The sequence below is a fragment of the Polypterus senegalus genome, chromosome 12 (genome assembly GCF_016835505.1).
Source record: "Polypterus senegalus isolate Bchr_013 chromosome 12, ASM1683550v1, whole genome shotgun sequence".
In the NCBI taxonomy this organism is placed as follows: Eukaryota; Metazoa; Chordata; class Cladistia; order Polypteriformes; family Polypteridae; genus Polypterus; species Polypterus senegalus.
In genome coordinates, this window is record NC_053165.1 from 56,416,826 (window position 1) to 56,441,557 (window position 24,732).

A 24,732-nucleotide genomic window follows, 5' to 3' on the forward strand; every position below is an offset into this window, starting at 1 on the left:
TGGATGTACATCATGAACCTGCTTGACACATCATTGCAGGATGCAAACTCCTAGTGTTGTCCTATGCACAATATTTATAAATGTTTACCTTTGTCATGATGTGCCTGAGATGCTTTGTGCCAGAATTGCCCAATCTGCTGTATGTGTCAAGTGTCTGATGAACTGCCAGCAAAAATGCCTGCTCCTTCTTACTAGCTCTTTTTTATCGATGTTTATATTTGTGCACTGTTTGGTGGTGTGGTCAGCACTTTGTGACGCATAGTAATATGAAGGGTATTTTGTAAAAATATATTCTTGTAAATTTTCTCTTACTGTAGTTTGGTTGAGCATGCGTCCAAGGTGGGGTTAATGGTGGTGAATTTGGAGGTGTTGTTCCTATTCTTGCAAATTAGGACAGCTTGCCGGAAATAAGCTGCTTGGCTGGCCTGTGTTATACGCTGCTTCAGTGCTTATTAACTTCAGTTCAGTTCTGCTCTCCCTGCTGATCTGAAGCAGGATTATTATTATATGCAGCTATAATTATGGGGTGCAGCAAGAGGTCTTGGAATTTTATTAGTGCCTCTCACTCTGAGGGCTGTTGGAGAGCAGGGCTGATTTGATTACAGCACTTAGACTAGAGTGTGCCTATATTTGCCTCATTGTGTGTCAGCGTGTGCATGTGTATGTATTTGTTTGTATGTAGGTATGGACGTTTCCATGTTTCCAATTGTGGACCTCTATGTGAACAGTTTTGCTTGGTTTTGTGTATGTGAGAAATGTACAAAAACGCGTTAGTGTATTTGTGAAGGTGTTTCACTGTGAATCAAAATATAAACTCCTGTGAGAACTGGTTCAGTTTGCGTGTAAGATATCAGCATGATAGCTAGCATCATTGCTTCATGCCTGCACGATACTTGGACTGAATCCCACCCTAGCTACTCAATGTATGAAATCTATACATTTTCCCTGACATTATTTTTTCTCTAGGTACTGAAATTACAGAGACATGGAAGTTAATTCATGACTCAAAATTGGCCCAGTGTGTGTATGAATATGGCCTGTGAATGACTCAATGATTAGTTACTGCGATATGCCTGCTGTTCATGCAGGATGATTCTGCCCCCAGAATCTTTTATTGAGAGAATGGATAGATGGGGTCTTCTTACATGTGTAGTATGTGGTTGCACCGGTGCTGTGTAATATCCCCAGGCAGTGCGGCACAGTGGTTAACACTTTGGAACTTTGGACCTTTAAATCGTACCACTGACACTGTTTACTGAGTAAGTCACTTGACCTGTCTGTGTTCCAGCTGGGAAAAGAAACATAACCAATTATATCTCAAATGTTGCAAGTCACTTTGGATAAAGGCATTGTCCAAATAAATAAATGTAAATGTATTTATACACATACACACTCAAGTGTAAAAAAAAAAACAAGGTCAAAAATAAGTTCTGGCCCACACAGATGTGTAAAGATCACAATAAAGGTTGAATGTCCATGTGATAGGCAAAAGAAGAGTGTTTAGTGCATAGACTGAATTCCTGTTTCAAATGAATGCTGGCTTTTGGTCAGTATGGCCTTTCAATGTGTTGGTGTCTAGAAGAGGTGAGATGCAGAGGTTGTTGAGCTTCAGGCCTGTGAATAGAGAAGACTGCATTATTGATGACGCCCTCTTCTGGTCTGGGATGGTACCACTCTCCTTCTCCGAGCCCTGAAGGTGACCCTAAGTGCTGGTGCCTGATAACTGTATATGTGTGTGTAAGTATATATATATGAGTGTGTGCGTATAATACTCTGAATGACTGTATAACTTTTATGAATTAGTTTTTTAATGCCCTCAAATAATATTAACATAAGTAAATTAGGCTGAGAACATTTGAAAATGATGAAACGAAGGGAAAACAATCCCAAAAGTATATCTATGGATCCTCACCGTCATGGCATGCTCAGTGCATATTTGTTAAGAAGTGACCTTTAATTATGTGAGCATGTGACAAACATATATGTATGTAAACAAATGCTTCAGCAAGTAAACAAGTATAGTGCATACTGCATTTTTCACATCTTTGCATGGTGTTATGAAATGTAATTTTTGCACTGTTAAACGTATTATTTTTCTGGAGATTTTATTCTTTTCATATTTTGTTGAGTTGCCAAATCCATTTCTGCCCCTAGTATTTTATGTGGTATTGTATTAAGGCCCATTTCATTTTCCATGTCTTTTGCGGTTACTATAATCAATGTTGGGGGGCAAGGAAGATGTGATAGCACAGGTCTAGGGGGAGATAAGGTCCTTAGGACCTTGTGATTGTCTGAGTTTGTGTATTCTTAAAAAAAATCAAATTTTGTGTGTGTATTCTAGTCTTCAAGCATACCAGTTTAGTTTCTGTTTTTTACTACAAGTTAGGGTTGCTTTCAGTATAGATGATAGGTTTGTTGACTTCCCAGTTTAAAATTTCTGTTTAACTCTTGATTCTGTCATTCTTGACTTTACAGCCTACACAGGAGGCGTCCCTCAGTGTATTGTGTGCTGCACTTTTTGTATTTTTATGGAGTAGTGTCTATATCAAGTTCAAATTCAACATTATTGCACACTGTCAGAAATGTATTAACTTTTTTTCACAAGGGTTTTAGGGGACCAAAGAAGTAATTATAAGAAAAATTCCAACATTAGTGTAGTGAAGCTGTTGTCAAAAGGTATTACTGTGAGATGAAAATAGATAACCGGGAGATGTATTCATGTGGCTAAACATAGTGAAGGATAGAGAGGGAGACAAAGCCAGACTAATAAGGGAAGCAAGGCAAGCTGGAGAATTGGAAGTCAAAGACACAAAGGAAATTCAAAAACCAAAATGATACCAAACACTCTGCCTACTTGCTTAGGAATTAACTATACTGAAGTCTTTGCTTATTTATCCAAATGAGGGATAATGAAACATGGATATGCCACCGTACTGTTTATGTAACAAAAGGTGTGTGGTCACATTACTTCTGTCCCTTGTGTAAACATAGAGCAAAAACAAGATTAAACCTTTTTAAAATAATTTAAAATGTTTACAAACCTTCATAAATAGACACTCCATGTTAATATCTCTCAGAATAACACAAAATACATTTCCAAACATGCAGTACTTCTATAATTGAAAAATTAGAAAAATATAATGAAATATAATAAAAAATAAAATATAATAAAATGCAGTCTGAATAAAAAAAACTCAAATGTTATTAACAAAGCCTTTTATTTACAATACATTCTGTACAGGGGCAGTTGCTTCTGTATTGACTGATTTTATGCCCTGGTCCTGTGACTTTTGCCTGTCAAACAGAGAGTACATTAACAGGTGATGACTGGGGTCGTTGTTAATGCTGAGCTCTTTTATATGACAATGTTTGATGTATATGCCCTCGATGGATGGCAAGTCTGCTCCAGTAATTTTTTGTGCTTATGGACACAATGCATTGAGCAGCCTTGTGATTATGAACTGATGTGTAGCCATATCAGTCTGTGACCCATTCATTAATTATATTCACAAATTGTACAGCAGTAAAAGTTAACCAGGGGTAGCGGTGCTACTCACATTAAACCTGAGTGCTCTTTGTACCAAGTAATTGTTGTTGCCATAGCTTCCTCAAAAAGTATTAAGTGTTTCAGTTCTACAGTATATTAGATGTCTCCTTCCAAGATTTTAAACATGCACAGAAAACTCACTGTCAATTTAATCCTTAAAACTGTATATATGTTCATATTAAATTTTAGAATTATTTTAACAGTTTGTGATCATCATTTCAGTTGCAGGGGAAAGGATAAGCAAGCTGCTTCCTCGAGACAAACACAATTTTTTTACTTTTCCTGATATTCAGGGAAAGATTATTGTTATCTTGGCACAATCTTTTTAGACATTCTTTTTAATGCCCTCCCTGTACAGTGATTGTTGCTGTTCAGACCATTTACTGTGGCATCTTCAGCATATTTTCTAATATGAGTACTGTTGTAACTGACTTTACTGTTATTGGTAAAAAACAGATTGATAAGTACACAAGCCAGGGAGACATCAGCATTGAAATTGCACATTTACACAACTTGACCACTATCTGTTTAGAATAAATATATAAATAAAATATTCAAAGCCTAATTATTGATCAAACAGTCTCAATTCCTTGGATTTTAGTGACAGCATCATTTGGACCATTGCATTAAAAGCTGTGCAGAGGCAAGTGAACTTTGTGTAGGAATTGTAAAGCAATATGAATGACGGAAGATACCATAGGGTCAATAGACCCATCAGACCCATATGTGTTATGTACATTGTGATGGAAAAAGTGTACTAAATAAATAAAGCAAAGTAAAAGTTGGGAGACAACAAGGTAACATAAAGAAGCAGAAAAAATCAGGATCAAAATGAAATGCTGAAGGAAAGAGTCTTTTATTATAATGTCTTAGGGATGATTTATAATAAAAAGATATACTTTTTGGAAAATCACCAAAAAGAGATTATTAATTGCTGATAATGCATCCTTGCGTGTGCACTCCTGAATGGAAGTGGTATTTTCATAGTTAACAGTAGCACCAACTGTCCTGTATCATACCATGCCACATGGCCCTGTTTATGTACCCAGCCTCCTCATGTGTTTGTTCAGTGATGCTGAGGTTTTTCAGCAATCCTTATTGCATCACTAACTGTAACCTTGAAAGCACCCTAGAGTGGCAAAGGCAGCATGCCAGGCCCTGCTGGGAGAGCTGTTGTGTGATTCTTATGGCTGCTGTTGAGTCACCCTGAGGGCTGTGTGCTATGCAGACCTTGCTGTGTCAGTAATTATACAAAGCACACCTACTACTCTATTTTGACATGTATGGGTATTTTTAAATTCTGTCTGTGCCCCGTTAGCTTTGTCATTCTGTCATCTGATTTAATCTCCTGTTACAGACTCCTCCTTCTTCATGATATCTGTGAAAGGCCACTTTCTCATTTCACTATCACTAATTCTCCAAACATCCGAGTTCTGGTGTCTCATTCAAGGCTTGCAGCCACTTAAACGAGAGTTTCTACCAGTGCAAAACCCCCTTTGACTATTATTCCCATTAATGTCCTAACTCTTGTCTCACTGTTTTATTGAGGCTCTATCCACTGTGTTCACTTTCTTCATTAAGGCATTGCATGCTGCCCACTATGGTACTGTCCCTATGGCCACAACTTCTACAAGGACTTATGCCTCTTTTGCTCTAAAGGCATTGGTACCTTTGACTACTGGTCATACTCCAGTATGTTCCCACCAGAGCTGCAGCTCTTCTGCAGTGCCTCATTTACTCCCATGACACTGATGTGCTTGCATGTGTAGGCAACCTCACATTATTGCTGCTGTCCTTTAAGGTATTATTTGTTGTCACTGAAGTGCTGTCCACATCTCTCTGTTGTTTCCATATGCTACTTTCAGTATGGTAGCCTGCTGAGGTATTTTAGCAACTGAATTTGCTGACCTGCATAGCAGTGTACTGATCAGCCTGCTGTGTGAATAGGGTTTTTGATGGGATATTGCATTGATGACAAAGATGTTTTGCTTTTGCTTTTGTTTGCTGCACAGACTTCCTGCTGACAAAATGGTGGCTATTTACATGCTGGTGATAATTAGTCTGTATCAGTGTACAACTAAAATAAAATTTCAGTTTCTATATATCATCTATATTGAAAGTTTCAAATGTTTATTTACAGGCAGTGATGAATTTATCTGAACAGCTGGTTTTCAGATAGGTGTCTTTCTCCCTGTTTGTCATCTTCACGTGATTGGCAGTTTGTTAATTTTCAATGGAAAACTGCAATTCAGCCATTCATTTTTGGTCTTATCTGTAAAAAAAATATTCCAATTATGGCTGCATGTATTCTACACTAACGTTACCAAGTAACTCTGTAGTTTCACTGCCCCTAGGTCTGATGGTTTGCTCCATGTAATGTGACCATTTTACGTTCATGTATTCACCAAACTTAGACAGTTTAGTATTTCTACCATTTTCGCAAATAGCAGATAAGGCTAAATACTTGAGCTGTTTTACTAATACAGACAGCCACCGGCATTGGAGTGCTCTGGTAGTACAGTATGTTTGAAACCTAGGATATGCATTTTCATTTCCTTGAAATTAAAAATGGCACCTCTAAGAGGTCCATGAAGTAGACCTGAAAGTTGGCCAAAATGGTGTTGAATTTTTTAATAGCCTACTACAGGGTTTAATTTACTGGTTAGCTGGTGGAAACTAGCCTCTTTAAACTCAGAATTACACATAACAAAGGTAACAAAGATAAGTCTGCAAACACAGAATTGGACCTTGTAGTCTGTAGGCAACTTTGTAAAAGTGCAGACACTAGGAATCAAGTGAAATCTCCTCTAACAGACACACAATTGTTAGCAGGATGAAGGGCAAGAAGAGTAAAATGCCATAGTAGAATAAGTCAGTAGTTCTAATATGGGCTTTGTATTTTTACCCTCAAGAATCAAATGGTGCTGGTTTTTGTATTTCTTTAAAAGTTGAGTTCCACTTCTTAAAAAAAGTACAAATTTGACCTTCTGTGAGTCTTAAATCTACTATCTTCTTTCATATGTCCATATTAAGTTATACAGAGATAGTTTTAATTCAGCTCACATGCATGCTAGGTATGCTGGGAAATATTTGTCTAACTCATTGCATTTACTTCTTATCTGTCGAGTTCAAGGTGACTGGAGTGTCTTCTTGCAGCCTGTCTGTGATGTGTTTGATCACTTTCATTTGCTTTTCCATCATTACAAATGGAATTGTTTATGTTTGTATATTTATTTGGGAATATCTCACTCCATCAAAATTTTTTTTCTCGCTAATTTCAGGTCACAAAAATGGTCAAAACTGTGACTACTCGGACAGTACGTCAAATTCCCATTGGTCCAGATGGCCTGCCAGTCCCAGAAGGATCCTCTCCCCTTGGCAGTTACACAGACTCCATGGACAGAAGATTTATGAAGAACGGTGACCGTTACATCACTCCACAAGCCTCATCCACCCTTAACAGATCATATAATAGCTACAATGATTCATATATTGACAGCCCAGATACTCAGTTCCGGCCATACCCTATCCATGATGGTTTCACAGACATGTCGGATCACTATGGTAGCCTTTCTAGAGGGGTCAACTACCGCCCACGTTATGCATACGTACCTGCAAATAACTATAGGCCAGAGAACAGCTACACCCTTCCCATTCGGAAGGATGACTACGCCCACATGGCTCAACCCCAGCTGCCCATTGGTAGCAATGTGGAGTTGAATCGCTCCCAACCTGAACGGTTTCAGCCAGAGCCCTATGGACTGGAGGATGACCGTCGCAGTCTTGGGCCTGATGAGGAGGAAGCCTATGGCTTGGAACCAGACTACTCAACTGCCAACAGGAGGACTCCAGGGGGAGGTGTAGACAGAGGGAGACCAAGTCGTGATCGGAGCAGAAGGCGGTAAGAGATCATTAGATAAGATTTTTTTTTTTTTTTTCTTTCTAATGTTCCGCACATGCCCTTAGCTTTATCTGACAGATGGGATTTTTATTGTTGTCCCTGGGAGTCAGCAGGTCAGCTAATTTGATTACTCTACCCTTTATAGAAAAAATCTAATAATTATCCAATATTGTGTGATACTGTGTAAGAGGTGGGAATCAAAAATTCCTGCAGTCAGACAAAAGTATGGAACTAGGGTGTGGTTTGTGACTTTGCTGACAAATATTATATACCTACAAGTCTTGTGAGTCAGTCTGCCAGGTGGCATTGTGCTGAGTTGATTTAGTGCGTATTTGTGAAATTTATGCTGCAATTGTGCATGTGAGTTTGGCTTTTCTTTTTTTACCCCAAGCCAAATAATTAAACAACGATAGTCATGTGTTTGCCAATTGATGGTTTTGTAAATAAAGAATTGCCCCATGAACAGACTGTTAATTAGCAAATTATACAGAACTGCTGTGGAGTCTGTGGGAATGCATCAGGAAAAACAATGTCTGTAGCACTGGCAAATGCAAAACTGGATTTTGGGTCATGATGGTTCACCTGTGAGGTGACGTTACTCAGAAACATACAAAATGCCAGTAACTAAGGTGGAGGTTGTAATTGTCACTTACTGTTTTCAACTTGTTTATCAACCTGACTATAGAACCTCCTCTGAGGAGCCTTGATGCATAACTGACTTGTTATAGAGGCACACAAGTCTGGGTCAGAATCCAATACAAAATTAAATTAGTATCTTTACCATTTTTAAATATATATATATATATATATATATATATATATATATATATATATATATATATATATATATATATATACTTTTTTTAATTTGTTTAAGGAAAGCATAGTGTTGATTTTAAATTAATCTAGTTGGCTCAATGCAGAGTCATAATATTACCATTTACAATGGAGGCTCCATCCTTCTACTCCAGCGGCAGGGTTGATCACAAAGGGTGTCAAATTCCATGCATAAAAATGATTGATTTCCAGAACCTGAATGTGATGCATTGTAAAATTTGTATCAATTTAAATGCAAATTTTGACATTCCATGCTACATGCTTTTGAGGAGAAGACAGCAATTTTACTGTTGTTTGTTATTGGTTTCCTAGATGGGTCTTTCCTCACTTTTTGCATCTAAACACTTTTTGTCAGTGTTTTCCTGCTGTGATTCCTTAAGAATGAGTAGCCACATACTTAGGTTATACTTAGGAAGAGAATATTATTTCAAAATCTCCAGTCTTGTGAAAAATTGTTCCTGGCCCAAGATACCTCAGCACAATGACAATAATCAGTTCATAGGTGGAAGATTTTATCTGCTAGTGTCTTAAATATCTGTACCTAAATGAAGAACTGGAGTGAACCTAAGTCATTCTACCAGTCCCAGAATGATGTCAAGATGTCAAGATTTATAATAAAGAGTGTTGTAGTATGAAATACTACACCAAAGGAGAGACTAAAAATGGAGAAACAAAAATGCACAAAGTTAACAGAAAACAATAACCGCAATGCCAATCTCACTTAGCACTAAAGCAGTATAGCACTATACTAAAGCACTTTACAAAGAGCCCCTCTCATACTTTTCCCATACCTCTTTCCCAAAATCTCCGCTGACTGATCCTCCAACCAACCAAACCCATTGTCTAGCTTACCTTCAGACTCCAGTGTCAATGATAGTCTAAGCACCACCCATGGATCAACCCTACAGCCAGCAATGCCTCTTGAATCACTTAGGGCCTTCCTTCTATAACTTCATCTAGAGGATTCAGGTGTTTCTGCAACACTGAGCTCCAGGTTATACTTAAAAGGGTCACGTGAACTTTCAGGCATAATGTGTAGCATAGCACTTATCATAATATAACAGGTGTCTTTACTTCCACCTATGGAGCCAGTGGAGGGCAATAAGATTATTATTCATCCTTCCTAAAGCGTTGCTGCCGCCTTCGTGGTCCTAGTATGCTTATACGGCATATGTTATAGGTAATAGACCTGCTTCCACCTTTATCTAGTAACAATTGCTCCTTAAATAAAGATTAAAGAAAATATGTGAGAAAATTATTGTTTATGTTGAGTAAAAGTGTTTCTTTCATTAGTTTGAATATTGATAAAATAATGAAAATTAGTTTTTAACATAAGATGGCACCACCTTGTTAAGAATTGCACAGAGGTTTCTGAAAAAAAAAACCAATACGTAATCTAGTATATTCTATATGTATTTAAAACTAGCAGAAAATGCATGTTCCTTTGTCCTGCTTTCCATTAACCGCATAATCTTCAACATTATTCTAAATTGGACCAGGGCATTTCATGTGAAACATGAAACATGCGGACAGCAGCATGCTAAAGAGTCAGGATGTGAGATCATCCAGAGGCTATAGTGCAGGCTAAAGGGACTGAAGGTAGAGTAAACATAGTGGAGATGGCTAAAATAAGTTTTAATGAGTAAATTGTAATACTGAAGGTAGAGTAAACATAGTGGAGATGCCTGAAATAAGTTTTAATGAGTGAACTGTAAGAGTTTCACTTTAAATGCCATCAAATATAAAGAGGAACGGGGTGCATTTATAGCAGTTGTCCTGCCAAGTGTGATGCTATGGAGGCCAATAGTGCCCTTTTTCAATAAATAAAGTGACACATAGTCTTACAAAACACAGGGAGCAATCAAATATAACAAAGCAAGCAAAGTAAAACAGAAAATTAACGTGTGTACCTTTCTGTAGTCTACATTTGCGGGTGTTGCTGCCAGACAGATGGCTTGCCCACTTGTCTGCTTTACATACTGCTCTAAGCACTGCCCTTGATTTTTTCTGTTCTCACTCATTGTCGGTTTCTTCCTCTCACTCTCTTTCTCACACACACACATGCATACATTTCTTGATCTCTTAATCTTTTCTTCCTCCTTCCCACTTTGACCAGCTTGCTTCCCACCAATAGACCGAACAAGTTTCTAGACTAATGTGCCTTTAACCACCTCCTGTTTGTCAGTTCTAGACAAGGATCCGTTGGGTTTGGTTTACAGTATAGAATCGCCAGGTCACAGAGGTCTCTTGAAACTAAAATAAAGTTACAACATCTCAAAACTATGACACAGAGAAGTGATAACAGGTTATGAAAACAAGCAAATGATATCAGTGATCCATAAAAAAATGCAGGGTGTATGGGAATGAGACAGTGAAGTGAGGGGGTAAATGGAATCAGGGTAGTTGGGAATCAATCAAGGAACCAAAACAAGTGATTTTAATTTGAAAAATGACAAAAGGCATTGTAAAGTCAGACATAGTTGTAACAATTTCGCTATGATTTGTACATGTGACAGTGCTATTACAGTTTATTTATCCTACTAATGGCTCATTTATTACAAAAATGCTTGGTTAGTTGTCTGGCACCTTAGCTTGGTATTAGATTTTGAGGTGGAGTCAGCAAGAGATGGACAAGTGAGACTTTCCATCATATGTGACTGTTTTTAATATGGCCCACCTGATATGCCTGAGTGTCTGCCTCTCAGAATGAATGCCCTGCCAACATTTTTTAGTAGGTCATGCTCATCATAGCTAAACACGTTTTCTTTTCTTTGACACTTGTTACATTGTGGCTTGATTGGCCTTGTCTACATATACTTAACCTCAGCACCTATCAATAAATCTTACCTTACCAGACCCAAAACAGGACAGCGCAGCTATGTGTATGGCTGTGACTGTTTTTTCTGAAGGCATTGACACTTTCTGATTCTCCCTATTTATTTTTTAAATTAGCAGTCTCACTTGGAGAGTAAGACATCTGATGTGGTCAGGGGGAGCGTAAATTTGGCCACCATGCTTCTGGCTAATGCTAGAAGTATGTAAAACATGGTAATTAATTAGTAATAAAAAGTGTTACTTGCATCTGTTCATTGGTTTGCATAAGCAAATATGGACAGTGATGGTTAGAAATCTTTGGTGTCCCTTTAAAAATCATTGCTGGTGCTTCTTTATTAGGTATGTTCCCCCTTCCACCCCACCCCAGAGAAACTGCTGTTGCACAGAATACTAGATTAGGCTAAGGGAGTATATTACCTCATTGCAGAGAATTAAGACTGCCTTTAGGAAAAAAAAAAAAAAACAGAGTGAAGTCGATGGTGTTTTCTTTTGTCTGCATAACTGCTTTTGACTGCCCTCCTAATGAATCTCCTCTTCATACTCTCTTTGATTTGACGCTCCCAGCCCTCTCACGGCTTCAAGTCACCCATATCAGTATTCTGTCTGCCTGTCTACTAAAGCATACGGTATTGCACCTAGCCGTCACGCTGTGCAAAGAGCAGCATAGCTGACTGGGGAAACTGGCCATCGGGAAATTGCAGACAACTAGTGCTTTCCGGGAACCTGTGAGAGTAACATGAATGGGCTTTCAACCTCACACTTGAGCCGTGCATTGCAGTTTAGCATCTGATTCTGGGCCATGCAGCCTTGGTGAGTATAGCAAGTGCTGGCCTGCACCTTGCTTTTTTCTTTGTTTGAAATTAACGGTGTTGTCAGTCTGACAGTCAGCAGAGTTGTGTTTTTTTCCTCTTTAATCCGATCTTGAATATGCAGTACCATACCATGCGCCTTTTTGAATTTGTTTTCCTGTTTGGAATATCTCAGTACATTTTGATTGAGTAGTGCTGCTATACAGTTTCTCTTTTTTTTGACAGAGGAGGCTATGATGACCCCATTGAGGCAGAGTTGATTGAAGAGCGACACCCATACCTCCACAGTGTCTACACGGCACCCTTGGCACAACCAGAACGAGGGAGCATGGCAAGTTTGGACCGTATGGGACGTCGTTCCCCCTCAGTCGATAGTATCCGCAAAGACCCACGATGGAGAGATCCTGACCTGCCTGAAGTCATCGCCATGCTCGGACACCCCATTGACCCAGTCAAGTCAAATGCCGCCGCCTACCTACAGCACCTGTGCTATGAGAACGACAAGATTAAGAAGGATGTGCGCCATCTCAAGGGAATCCCTATCCTAGTAGGACTCTTGGACCATCCAAAGTCAGAGGTCCACCGCAAGGCTTGTGGAGCCCTCCGTAACATTTCTTATGGGAAAGACAACGATAATAAAGTGGCCATCAAGAACTGCGATGGTATACCTGCCCTCATTCGCTTGTTGAGGAAAACCAACGACATGGAAGTGCGGGAACTGATCACAGGTAAAGAATCGTTCTTGAAGCATGGGGGAGTGGGGGTTGTTAATTGAAGGTGTGAAGACAAAATGCATAAGGCTTCATTTTGGACACAGTCTCTTATTGGCAGTAGCTTTGATTACTTGTATTGAATTTCATTTTTTAAATTGATGAAACTGTCTGTGGTTTAAAATTGCCTGGACAAGAAGGATATGTTCCTGTATCTGTTTGAAGAAGAAAATCATTGCACCCTAAAATATAATTTTATATTGTCCACCGTTATTCAGTAGGGCCTACTTGTCCTTTTGGAGCTGTCTTTCATGTGTTGCACCAAAGCTGCCAAAAGGCCTCTGAGCCACATTTATCCATAACGGACAGAATATTTCGCTAACTGCTACGTAATAGGAGTGTCCCTGTCAGAGATGGATGACACCCTTGTGTAGCATGCTGCCGTTTATCAGTGTGCTAAAAATAAACAGTGACGGTCTGCCTGGGAGAATCTTGTCTGGTCAGAGTGATGGGAGGGTCCAACAAGGGAGGAACTCAGAAGGAAGAGAAGTCACATGAATATGGATTACGCGGCAACTCTATCAGATCATTGTGCCAGCTCACTGGTAAAAATTTTCTGCAATTAAAATAATGACATGTTTTCAAAATAGACTGTTTCCATCTTCCATTCATTTTTTTTTTCTTTTTTTTGATGAGTATTTTTTTTCTGCCAAACCATAGCATGGTAATTTTCTCCGTGTGCTCACTGTGTCAGAAAGAGTCATGGGATATGATTATTGAAATCTCTTCTCCTGGATAAATTGTGATCTGATTTTCTGTCTTTGTGTCACTACTAAATTTAAATTCTCTTTTTCCCCTGCTGAATTGTTCTCTTATGTTTGTGTCTGCTATTGAATCCACATCTCCAGCTGATGTGTCCCTTACTAAATTCTGATCTCCGTTTTTTTCTGCTTCATGTAAATTCTAATGGCATGTTCCTGTATTACTGTCAAATTCTGATCCGGCAATCTGTCAATATTTTTGTGCTGAATCCTCCTCTTGTCCTTTTTATCTTTGCTAAACTCTGATTTCCTGTCCCTGTTTGTCTGCTAAATTATTTCTTGGGTCTGTGCCCTTTAAATTCTAATCTCTTGTCCCTGTGCCTCTGGTAAACTGCTGTCACTGTGCCTTTCACAATGTCTTCTGTATACTGCATGTCCCTGCTGAATTCTGGGATCCTGAAACTGTGCCTCTGCTAAATTCTCATACTCTGCCCTTGTATGTCTACTAAATTTTCTTCCTCTCTCTCTTTTTGTTTTTTTTGGACTCCTGTTCCCACACCTTTTCTGAATTCACATTTTATGTCTTCTGTGCTAATCTCCTTTATCTGTATGTCTGGTGAATCATAATCCCTAGATGTTATCCTCTCAAAATTTTGATATCATGTCTCTGTTTCTCTTCTATATCTTTATTCTGTTTTACCAGTGCTGAACACAGTTCTTCATTACCTTTGTTCTATTGCTTAATTTTGTGAGACATCTTTTTGCTTTTCTGTATTATGTCCTGGATGTATAGTTCTTGCGTTCTTAAGAGTTTGAGATTACCATATGCTGTTTATGTCGAGGGAGTTCAAGCCAGATCAGAGACATGCCACAGAAATCAGCTGACGCAGTGGTGCAAAGGGACCCAACCGTGGCTTGTTCTATATGCGACTACGACTAGCATGAGTCAAAAGTCACCTTCATTCTGCCACAGTAGAGAAGCAGAGCGGCACATCTTTGCATGTTGGTGTCATGGCAAAGATGAAGGCCTGAAGGGGGTCATGTATTGTGTATGTCAAAGGTTGTCTTGTTTGTATTGAACTGGAAATGTAAAACAGAGGCAGGACAGTAGGATGAAGAGAGTAATATAAAAAAAAAACTTATGACAAGACAGAGATAGAGAGAGAGAGACTCTGGGAATAATTTCTAGTAACTGCTGGGCAATATGAGTCAGACTGAACATCACATTTTATTCATCATCTTTCAATGTGACCCCATCAGAAACTTTTACAATTCAAAAGATAAGGATGAATCTGTGACGACCAAGCAAGTACGGAGATCGGTGTAAAGCTACAATTTTTATACACCAAAGATTTAAGTACCAAATATCAGGCAGCCTTCCTGTATCAAGGTGTTCTTGTTAGCCAGTTGGCTTCTTAACATTTTTATTGCTGTAGACTCATCTCAACTGCAACAAAGATTATTTGTATATTTGCTTTGTTGAAATCAGCTCTGCATGGGCTGCTTCCTAAACTTAATCTGTCCTCCCTTCCACTTTGCCAGAGATTCACAAAATTAATTTCTCTCATTAAATTAGCTATTAAGTTCTACAGCAATTGGAAACCATCTGAAAGTCTGTAGCATTGGTCCTGCTATGGATGGTTGATGTCTTTAACGCTGAGTCATAAATTGCATTCATTTATTTTTGAATCCTGTGATGAAGAAAAATTGTTGTGTGCATTATGAAACAAATCATAGATATTTTGAGAAAAATAAATATTTGGGTTTGATTTGCTGAGAATTCATCATTTGGAATTGATAAATTTGTTATTTGAAGACCTCTACCAGGCTTGCAGTGTACTGGTTTGTTTGGCAGTATCAAGTCGAAAACAAAACAGCTGCTTTGTAATTAAGGGTTATTGGAAAATTCAGTGATCCGTCGGGAGTTTCTACATTGTTCATGTGATTTTAGTGGCATCTTCAGCGTTGCTATGATCTGTTGCTAATGACTTCATTAGGGGGCTGACTGTGAGGCAGAGGTGCAACAACAAAGAGCTGTTAAGTATTAATGCAAGTGGGGACAAGGCAAGAAAGGTCTTTCTGTCTGCTTTGTCACGGCTTTCTGTTTGCTGCAGTGGAATCTTTTGCTAAGCAGCCACTTGTGTTGTAAAATGATCCTGGAGTTGTAGTGTTTGCCCTCTGGACAAAGATGAGCTGTTGGCTAGTTATAGAGGTAACAGACTTACACAGATAATCCTAGCACCTTCCCACCTCACCAATACAGCAGTGTGTGCAGCAGGTATTTGTTCTATCTAATCTGACATTAGTTTTTTAAACTTGTTTTATTCTTTGTTTTTCAACATATTCAGTATTTGCAAAAAAGTGACATACTTCTGTGATGACCAGTGTGTTTTAGTTATTAGAAACAGAAATGCAAGAAAGAGTCTTAAAGAAAGCAAAAAATAAAAAAAAAATTCTGAAAGTAAACAATTACGCCAATAAAAAAAGTACAGGTTGTCCCCAAGTTACGGACATCCGACATACGACTTACGAATGGGGCCGCAGCTGCTCCTTCATCTGTCTGGGGGACACGATGCAGGCTCCTCAGTAACTGCTGCTCCGTCATCTTTGGCCTGGGGATGCTGCAAGTGGTGGCTGGAGGGGGCAATTTTGCTGCTCGCACAGTGTAGTGTCCCTCAGGCGGCTCCCCCATTCATTCTCAGTGGGTGGCTGGGTGCGTGGCAAGTGCTCATGTGCAGGATGGAGGCTTGATGAGACAGTTCGCTGCCACAGCTACTGCTCCTGACTGGATGGGGCAGAGGGTGGTGGTTTACTGCCCGCCAATCAAACAGCCTTGCAGTTTCCCACAAAAGGCTGCCCCATTTGTTCTCAGTGGGCGGATGGTAAAGCTACAAGCAGTGACCCGGTTGTGGCTGAACGGAGGCCATTGAGGATGAATGGGGCGGTGGGGCAGCATTGTAGTGTGCCTTGGGTGGCTACCTGTTGAATGGGGGCGGTGATAGGCGATTCACTACCCTCCTTTGGCCTCACCCTGTTCACTGTCGGTGGGCTAACGCTGCAGGCAGCATACTGTATGCAAATGGAGGTGACTGTGTGGTGGGCGGGTGGTGAATCGCCCCTCACCGCCCTCCATTCATTCACAATAGCAAGCCTGCTTGTACTGTTACGTACATAGCAGGAAGTTGTTTCTCGTCAGTACACCAGACGTGCCAACAAGGGTTCACCGACAAAAGCGCGATAGACATATGAGCCCCGACAAAACCGCGACGGACAAATGAGCGCCGACAAACCCGCTAACTGGTTTTCGACAAATGTGCGCCAACAAAATTGCCACGACAAAATCGCGAGAGAGGCCAAGAGAGTGGGACGCGTACGTGTGCATTATGTACACATTATGTGCTAGGTTATAACTGTTATAACTTCTGATGGCATGCCGCGAACAAATAACTCATTCGAGGGTTGGCATAACGCGTCGTATACAAAGCGGAATTACCAGCCGTCAGGCAGCCAGCAAGTCTAAATACGCTCAACTATCAAGACGTCTTGCTGCAATTCTTCCTACATATGCAGGGCGTGATCTTAAGGACTATCTGCGTGCCGTGCTGATGGCAATCCGCGTTTCATAATATTGACTTCTTCAATAAACATTATTATATATGCTTTAAACTAGTAATTCATATTTAATGAAACTTTTGCGATTTTGTTGGCGTGATTTTGACGCTGCGTTTTAATCGGCGTAATTTTGTCGGCACTCATAGGTTTATTGCGCAAATGTCGGGTCATACCGACAAGGGGTGCCTTTTGTCTTTACCCTTCAAGAATGTCTGTGAAACACAAATCTGGTGCAAGTGCTGATGATACAGTAAAGAAAAGAAAAACCATCACACCTGAAAATAAAGTAGAAATAATAAAAAGGTCAGAGAGAGGTGAAACTCCATCATTCATTGGCAGAGCACTTGGTTACAGTCGATCAACAATAGCATTTATTAAAATAATGTACCTGTTCCGACTTACATACAAATTCAACTTAAGAACAAACCTACAGTCCCTAACTCGTGCGTAACCTGGGGACTGTCTGTATAAGAAAAGCTCAATCTATATGTCAGGGCACACTCCCCAGATACTCAGACCTACTACATTCTTAGGTAAATGTAAAGATGCCTCAACAATAGGCTGCACTCAGTCATTATTACACAAGTTAAGATGTCATCTTGTTGACCCAGCTTTCTGATTACACAGTTAGTGAACAACATGTAAAGGTTTTGGGATGAATAAGAAGATTAGAAAGTGGCAAAACAATCCGGTTTCCATGCACATGTGATTTCTTGGAAACGGCACCTAATAAACTTACCTACATCCCTGATGCTAGTTGACAGTTGTTACTAGAAGTAAGAAATGTTTAAAGAAGCAAGGGGACTGTGTTTAAAAAATAATTTCATGAATTCGTCTTCCAGTTTTGTTTATTTCAAGGCATGGTCTAGGAGGCTTGAGCCTGTCCCATTAATGTCAAGTATAAGAAAGAAACATGTATGGGGCAGAGAACTAGTCCATCTTAAGAAACAATCACTTACATTCTCGTAACAGGCTGTTTCACAGCTTGCTGTTTGCTGTGATGTTTGTATTGTAGAAGGAAACTGGGACATCTAGAGAAAGCATTATTAGTATTAATTTCATGCAGGTAGTGCCTAGGCCACCTGCCGAATCGAGTAGCTGAACTCTACTCACTTTCAGTTGAATCTAGTGATCTCTCATATAGTACTTTCCATTGACATACTCAGAACACTAAATGTATTTGCATATTTGGTTAACATTAAGGCTAGAGCAGCATTCAATAAAAAACATTACGTTGAACTAGAAGGAACTCTATACAAGTAACGTGCACATATCAGTGACAGTTTCTTTTTTTCCCTTAAAGCTTTTAACAGCAATCATATCATATTTCTAAATGGTACTGTATAAGTGTATTGTGCTAACTTCACTCAGGGTAAAGCATAGCAAGGGGAATGTAAGCCTTTCTTCCAAAGTGACAAGGTCCTTAAGCTTTCCCATTGTGTGTTATTTAGTATACTTCTAGCTAGCATCTGTGGTCTGACAATGGATCCACAACAAGTGAAACCATCCTCGCTGAGGTCTTAACCCTTTTCTACATTTCATGTTTAAAAAAATTCGACCATCTTTTGATTTGCCATTATGTTGGTAAGCTCCTCTCATTCATGCTGGTGTCTGTTCAATTAATTTGACCTTTCTTGTACCTATAAGTGTGGTGGGCTGGTGCCCTGCCCGGGGTTTGTTTTCTGCCTTGCGCCCTGTGTTGGCTGGGATTGGCTCCAGCAGACCCCCGTGACCCTGTGGTTAGGATTTAGCAGGTTAGATAATGGATGGATGGATATACCTATAAGTGATCTAGGTGAAATTAATCTGATAAAATCCTAAGATCATAAAAAACTACAGGTCTATGATGATATTTTTGTTAAACATATTTTTTTAAATGAAACCACAAGTAAACAAACAGAAGTACAAGGCTGAAGCTCCATGATCCATAAGAGCTCAACAAAACTTCTGATTGTCATACAGAATGCAAAAAAAGAAGCAACCCTCCTGTTCTTGTCATAATTGTTCTAAAGACTCAGCTTGTTTACTGTTGCCAGGGTAGTGATGGCATGGCATGGTTTCCTTTGCAGAAAAGATTGTCTACAAGAACAGTTGTAAGATTATGACCATGACATGTTGGGCTTTTGATGGGGCCAGAAAGAGAATATTTAATAGTCAAGTAGAGGTCTTAAAGACAGAGAAACTTAATACCAAAACCAAACCAAAGTCAAAGTCATCAAGAATACAAAAAGGTCCTAACACTAACTGGTTATCCTTTGTTTGATTAGTCCTAGTACATTGTTTTAGAAATGTAATCCAAAGGTTGGACAAAATACTAAGTGTATCATGAATGTTTGGTCTGTTTTTACTACTTTTATATTTTATTGTGTATTTCTTAGAATTATAAAAAGTTTGTTGTTATGTTTCTGATTTCATTCCAGCATCATTTTGAGTCAGTAGTTTATCTTGGGTTCCAGCATTTTGAAGTTGCTTTTGAGGCTGTAGCCATATTGTTCTCGGCAAAAATGCCTGTTGCCTGTCTCGTGAGTGAGCCACTTGATCTTGTATTGTTGTGGTCTGATGTAATTACATAGTCATTGTATAAAATGGTAATACTCGGCATCCAAGTTTTAAGATTCACTTTAAAATAATGACTTCTTCTAGTTATCACTATGAGCAATTAAAACAAATTAGTGTGAGGACCATTTGGCAACATCCATTTCAACTTAAATTTTGCATTTTTGGATTTAACATTTGTGTTCTGATTGATTGTTTTGCATTCCCTGGTTGCATTCTCTGACCTTTTCCTATTGATCACACTTATTTCTCTTAGTGTCCATCACATTGAGGAAGTGTGACGGCATTGGTCATAAAGCCACATGTCTAGCAACGTAGGTTGTTGCTACAAACAACACGGCAGTGTTCATTGAAGGCACTTGTAAAACAGCAGACATAATGGCAAAATGGTGAAGACACAAAAATAATGGTATGAATACATTTTTAAAAATACATAAAAACAACAATACTTGCACAAATATCAGAAAATGACAGGAGGAAAGTCAGTGCAGTTCACTTGTCTGACTTATAGATTTCTTCCAATTCTTGCAACTTATCTGTTCTATGTACAAAGAAGTGGTTACTGAATAACTTGGACCCCAATACTATCTCAGCATCCTGCTTTCACAATATTTCAGTCCTTTAGGTGGTTCTCTTAAAATCATTGGAGAATTTGTACAGTAGTTTCTGCTTCTGGCTTTCTTCCTAAGTTCAGGAATAGGTTTACTTGACTCTAGGATGTCATTTCAGCTATTTGACCTGATCAGTTTGATTCCTTTCTATGCTGTGATTTCCCTTCTGTGTGGGTAGCAGGGGAGGCACAGATATATTATTTGTTATCAGTGACAGCAATCATCAGGCCTTTAAAGAGAACAACACTGATAAGGTTGAAGCTTGTTTCCTCATCTATAGCCAACCTTTGATAGTGCAGAGCCTAGTGGGTGATAGTTTCAAAGATTTGTTTTATTTACAGTAGTATAGTGCTGTAACATATTTTGTGTTCCTCATTTTCACTTTACACTTGTGTCTGCTTAAAACATTTTGCCAATACAGTGATCATGGGCTTTTTTTGAACAATGCTGTTTGTACTGAAATGGTATATTTTTGCATCTTAAGTGATATCTTAAGAATGAAATTCATATGTACTGCGACCAGTTTAGTCACAGCTGCATTCAGAGCAGACGGTGCAGATTTAAACTTATAGCTTGATGTCCCTCTTAGAGGTTCTGCTAATGACAAGTGACTTAACTCTCCTTCCTGTTACATCTGTTTATGTTGACGGATGGATGCTTGGTTTGGAAGAGATTGGTGTGTGCTAATAGGCCACAGTAAGTCAGTGACTTGTCAGGACAACGCATCCACAGATAAGAGAAAATTGAATTACGTGTGGCCTCGTAAAGCAGCCTCTGATAGAATACTCAATAAGGCTTCATTGTGGAGCCTTCACAGCTGATACAGATACATTTTTGTTTTCATTTTATCGTTTTCCTTGTGCCTTTAATTGATTAGTTGACAGTTCCTGAGACAATATTATAGTTGAAGTCTTATTTGATATCACATCAACATTTGTTTCTGTAATGTGTTTTTTATTGTGGGAAGAGAGGAGAAGGCAGCAAAACATAATTAGGTAAATGTTGTTGTTGGGTGTTTCTCAGTTGGAAGCGCAGCTTAGTCTAAACTCAAAAACTGTACCCCCAGACATTGCACAAGGTCTGGCAAAGACTATAAATTAGGAGTTTCTTTCTCCTTGTCCGCTTTTGTTCATGAAACAGACATGAATTCGCCACCTGACTCTTACACTGTCCCATCCCCTTTATCAATACAACCCATAAGTGCAGAATCATCTGAGAATTTCTGCATGTGACATGATCTAATTTGATATTTATAGTAGGGGTTTTACAGCGTGAGTAGATAAAAGAGACAGTACTTTTCTTTATGGTGCTCCCGTTTTGCTCACATCCATGTCAGAAACACAGTCCTTGAGTTTCACAAATTGTGGTCTGCCCAACAGGTAGTCCATTATCCAGGACACCATAGGCTCGTCTTCTTGCATATCTCTGAGTGTACCCCTTTACAAGAATGACTGGATGGTGTTGGAGGCTCTGGAGAAATCAAAAAAATGTAATCCTCACAATATGACAGCTTTGTCCAGGTGAAGCAGATAGACAAACTGCAGTGGGTCTAGGTGGTCTACCACCAGAGGACTTATATGTCTGTTAAAGGTCTTCATGATATAAGATGTAAGTGCTACTGGTCTAAAGTCAGTAGGTGATGAGACACCTGTCTTTTTTGGAAAAGCTACAGTGTAGGATGTTTTGCACACTTTCTGAAGCCTTAGGGAAAGACTGAACAGGTGACAGAGGACACCACAATGTTGGTCACCACAGACCTTAAGAATTCAAGGACTGACTCCATCTGGCCACATAACCTTTCCTGTGTTTAAATTTCTCAGTTGTCTTCTTACTTGGTCATCATTTATGGACAGTTCACACTGATGGTCAGAGGTAGACTTGTCAGTGGCCATACCAGTTGATATGGTAGGAGCTGTTGCTGTAGTAGGGATGGTATGGGGGGAATGGCTATTGGAGGAAGGTGGCAATGAGAGGGAAAAAAAATTAAAAAATTGGTTCAGGGCATCCGATTTGTCAACATCCCCTTCTAGCACCTCAACCCTGGACTACTTTTGTCCTGTAATTATACCCAGTCCATTCCAGACATCCTTCATGTTACTCTGAATGAGTTTGTTTTCTATTTTTGCTTTGTAAGCATCCTTTCCTTCATTCAGTTTTTTGTTTAGCTCACCCCATACATCCTTCAGAGCCCCTTTGCCACTGGACTTGAACATTCTGTTTTTCTCATTCAGGGCACTTTTTAGCTCCTTAGTAATCCAGAGCTTCTTGTTTGGAAAGCAATGCATCATTTTTGTGGGTACCACTGTTTCAATATAGAAGTTAATATCATCTGTGATGCAGTGACAGAGTCCCTAAGTATGGCCCTCATGTGACTCACACACCATTTCCTAGTCTATCATTTGGAAGCAGTCATTCAGAGCTATTTCAGCCTCCAGGCTCCACTTCCTCACTTTTCTGGTAGTAACAGGTTGCCGTCTACTAACAGGCTTGTAGCTGGGAATAATATGAATCAGATTGTGGTCAGATTTTCTTCAAAGAGCCAGTAGTTTACACTTATAGGCATTTTTCATATTTGATTACAGCAGGTCCAGCTTGTTATTTTCTTGAGTGGAACTGGTCACAAACTGATAGAAATTTGTCATTGTTCCTTCCAAAGTTACATGGTTGAAGTTACCACATGTTATAACTACAGGGTTGGAGTGAGTCAACATTAAAGTGTTGGTGATAGAGTAAATCATTTCTCTTGCTAGGTCCCCATTTGTGGACGGAGTAATGTAAACATTAATAAGAATCTTAACATTGGCAAAATCAAGGAACTGTTTATTAACTTTTGCTGCACCAAGGACCCTCTATGTCCAGTCACTATTCAAGGATATGATGTAGAGGGCGTCCACATTAATGACAGGTTGGACTGGTCTTGGAATGCAGAAGAAGGGCAGATCAGGCTCTTTTTTTTAGGTTACTGCGTTCCTTTAATGTAGGAATTGACATATTTCACATCTGCTCTAACTCTGTGATGGCCATACGATTTTCTACATTGTGGTGTGCTGGGCTGGTAACATCACTTAATTAGAGGCCCACCAAGTCAACAGGCTAATTAAAAGGGCCAGGTCAGTTATGGGACACACCCTGGACCCCACTGGAGGTTGTAGAGAAGGACAGAACTAAAACAAAACTGAGTGCCATTATTAACAATGCTGCAAATCTTCTCTGTGACACACTAATACTGAGGACTTTCAGACAACAAGTTATTCAGCTGAAGTGTGTCAGGAAAGTCTGCTGGGGCTCCTTTTTACCAACAGCAATATGTCTGCATAATGTCTCACTGTGTGAGAGAGCCAACTTTTTAGTCATTCTGTTGTGTGTTCAGACCAAAGTGTGTGTGTTTGTTTGTTTATTTACTTACTTACTTACCTCTCTATTTATGTATTTATTTATTTAAAGATCTCCTGCAAAAAGCCCCAGAGACAATTGAAGTTCTGTCTGTCTGCCGGTCGGTCTGTCGTTTGTTTAGTTTAATCTAATATTTTTTTCCACAGTTCTTACTGTAGGCAACCTTGTTAATTTTCTTTAGAAATCACCTTCTGATAGCAATCTCCTTTAAAGGCACTATATATATTTTTTACACGTTTACATTTTATTTTTTTTATAGAGGTATTACATTTTATGGTTGAAGAATCAATTCCAAAAGGAGAAATGCAAACACATAAATCTCAGGGCTACACTTTTCATCTTGGTTTTTAAGTCCACTTTGCTTTAAAGCCATCACTTCTTCAGTGAAGACACATGCACACACACGCTCCGAGGGTACATTTGAGCCAATCTAATTATGCAAATGCATTTTGTGTTTGAATGAAAACAGATTAGTTATTTAATGCGATTACAGTTCAGATAATATTCAGGGGCTTTATAGCAGAGGGACAAAATCAGTCAGTTGTCATGATTTCCTGCCTGATTGATACTCATATCAGCTTGTACATTTGCATGCATAATGGAAAGTCTTTCCAGTGGGTCACAATGCTAGGATCCTGCCAAGGTTTAAAAATCCTATCTTATTCTAGGTTCGTAGACCTTATTGTGGAGCTACAAAGTCTATACATTTTGTTATGAAAATGTGAATACAGAGTTTATGGATAAGAGTAGACCATTCAGTGCAGGTAGCTCTTTTGGTTGGCCAGTATCTAAATTCTGCTCTTTTATTACCCAGTTACATGTTAAGAGATGCTAGGTTCTCAACTTTAATGACATGACTTGACAGGACAGTTTACATCAGGCTCCCATTAACCTCACTATGCTAAAAGTGCTTCCTACCTTTCGTAATTCCCTTTTTCCATTGTTAAAGAGGACAGTCTTCTTCTTGTGTTTGTCACACATTGAACAGCTGGAATGGGCTCATTCTGGAGCCTATAGGAGGAGTGCTTTGTGTGAGTTCATTTTATTTTTTTGATCAACCATTATTTTGGTGTCTGTCTGATATAGAATGTGCTTGTTCTCAGTCCTATAAATGTTCATTGGTGTCTCTTGTTATTGTAGTTGGGAGTAGCACTGCACTA

General features: G+C 39.2%; 1 protein-coding gene across 20 annotated transcripts in view; it reads left to right on the forward strand.

Annotated features, from left to right (window-relative positions):
- arvcfb (ARVCF delta catenin family member b) overlaps positions 1 to 24,732 on the forward strand; it is a 292,166-nt gene that overhangs the window by 192,222 nt on the left and 75,212 nt on the right. For all 20 annotated transcript variants that reach the window (XM_039771488.1, XM_039771493.1, XM_039771494.1 and 17 more), the window contains 2 exons: positions 6,829 to 7,448; positions 12,155 to 12,657. In XM_039771488.1, the coding sequence (XP_039627422.1) occupies positions 6,829 to 7,448; positions 12,155 to 12,657 (1,123 nt within the window). The remainder of the gene's footprint in view (positions 1 to 6,828; positions 7,449 to 12,154; positions 12,658 to 24,732) is intronic.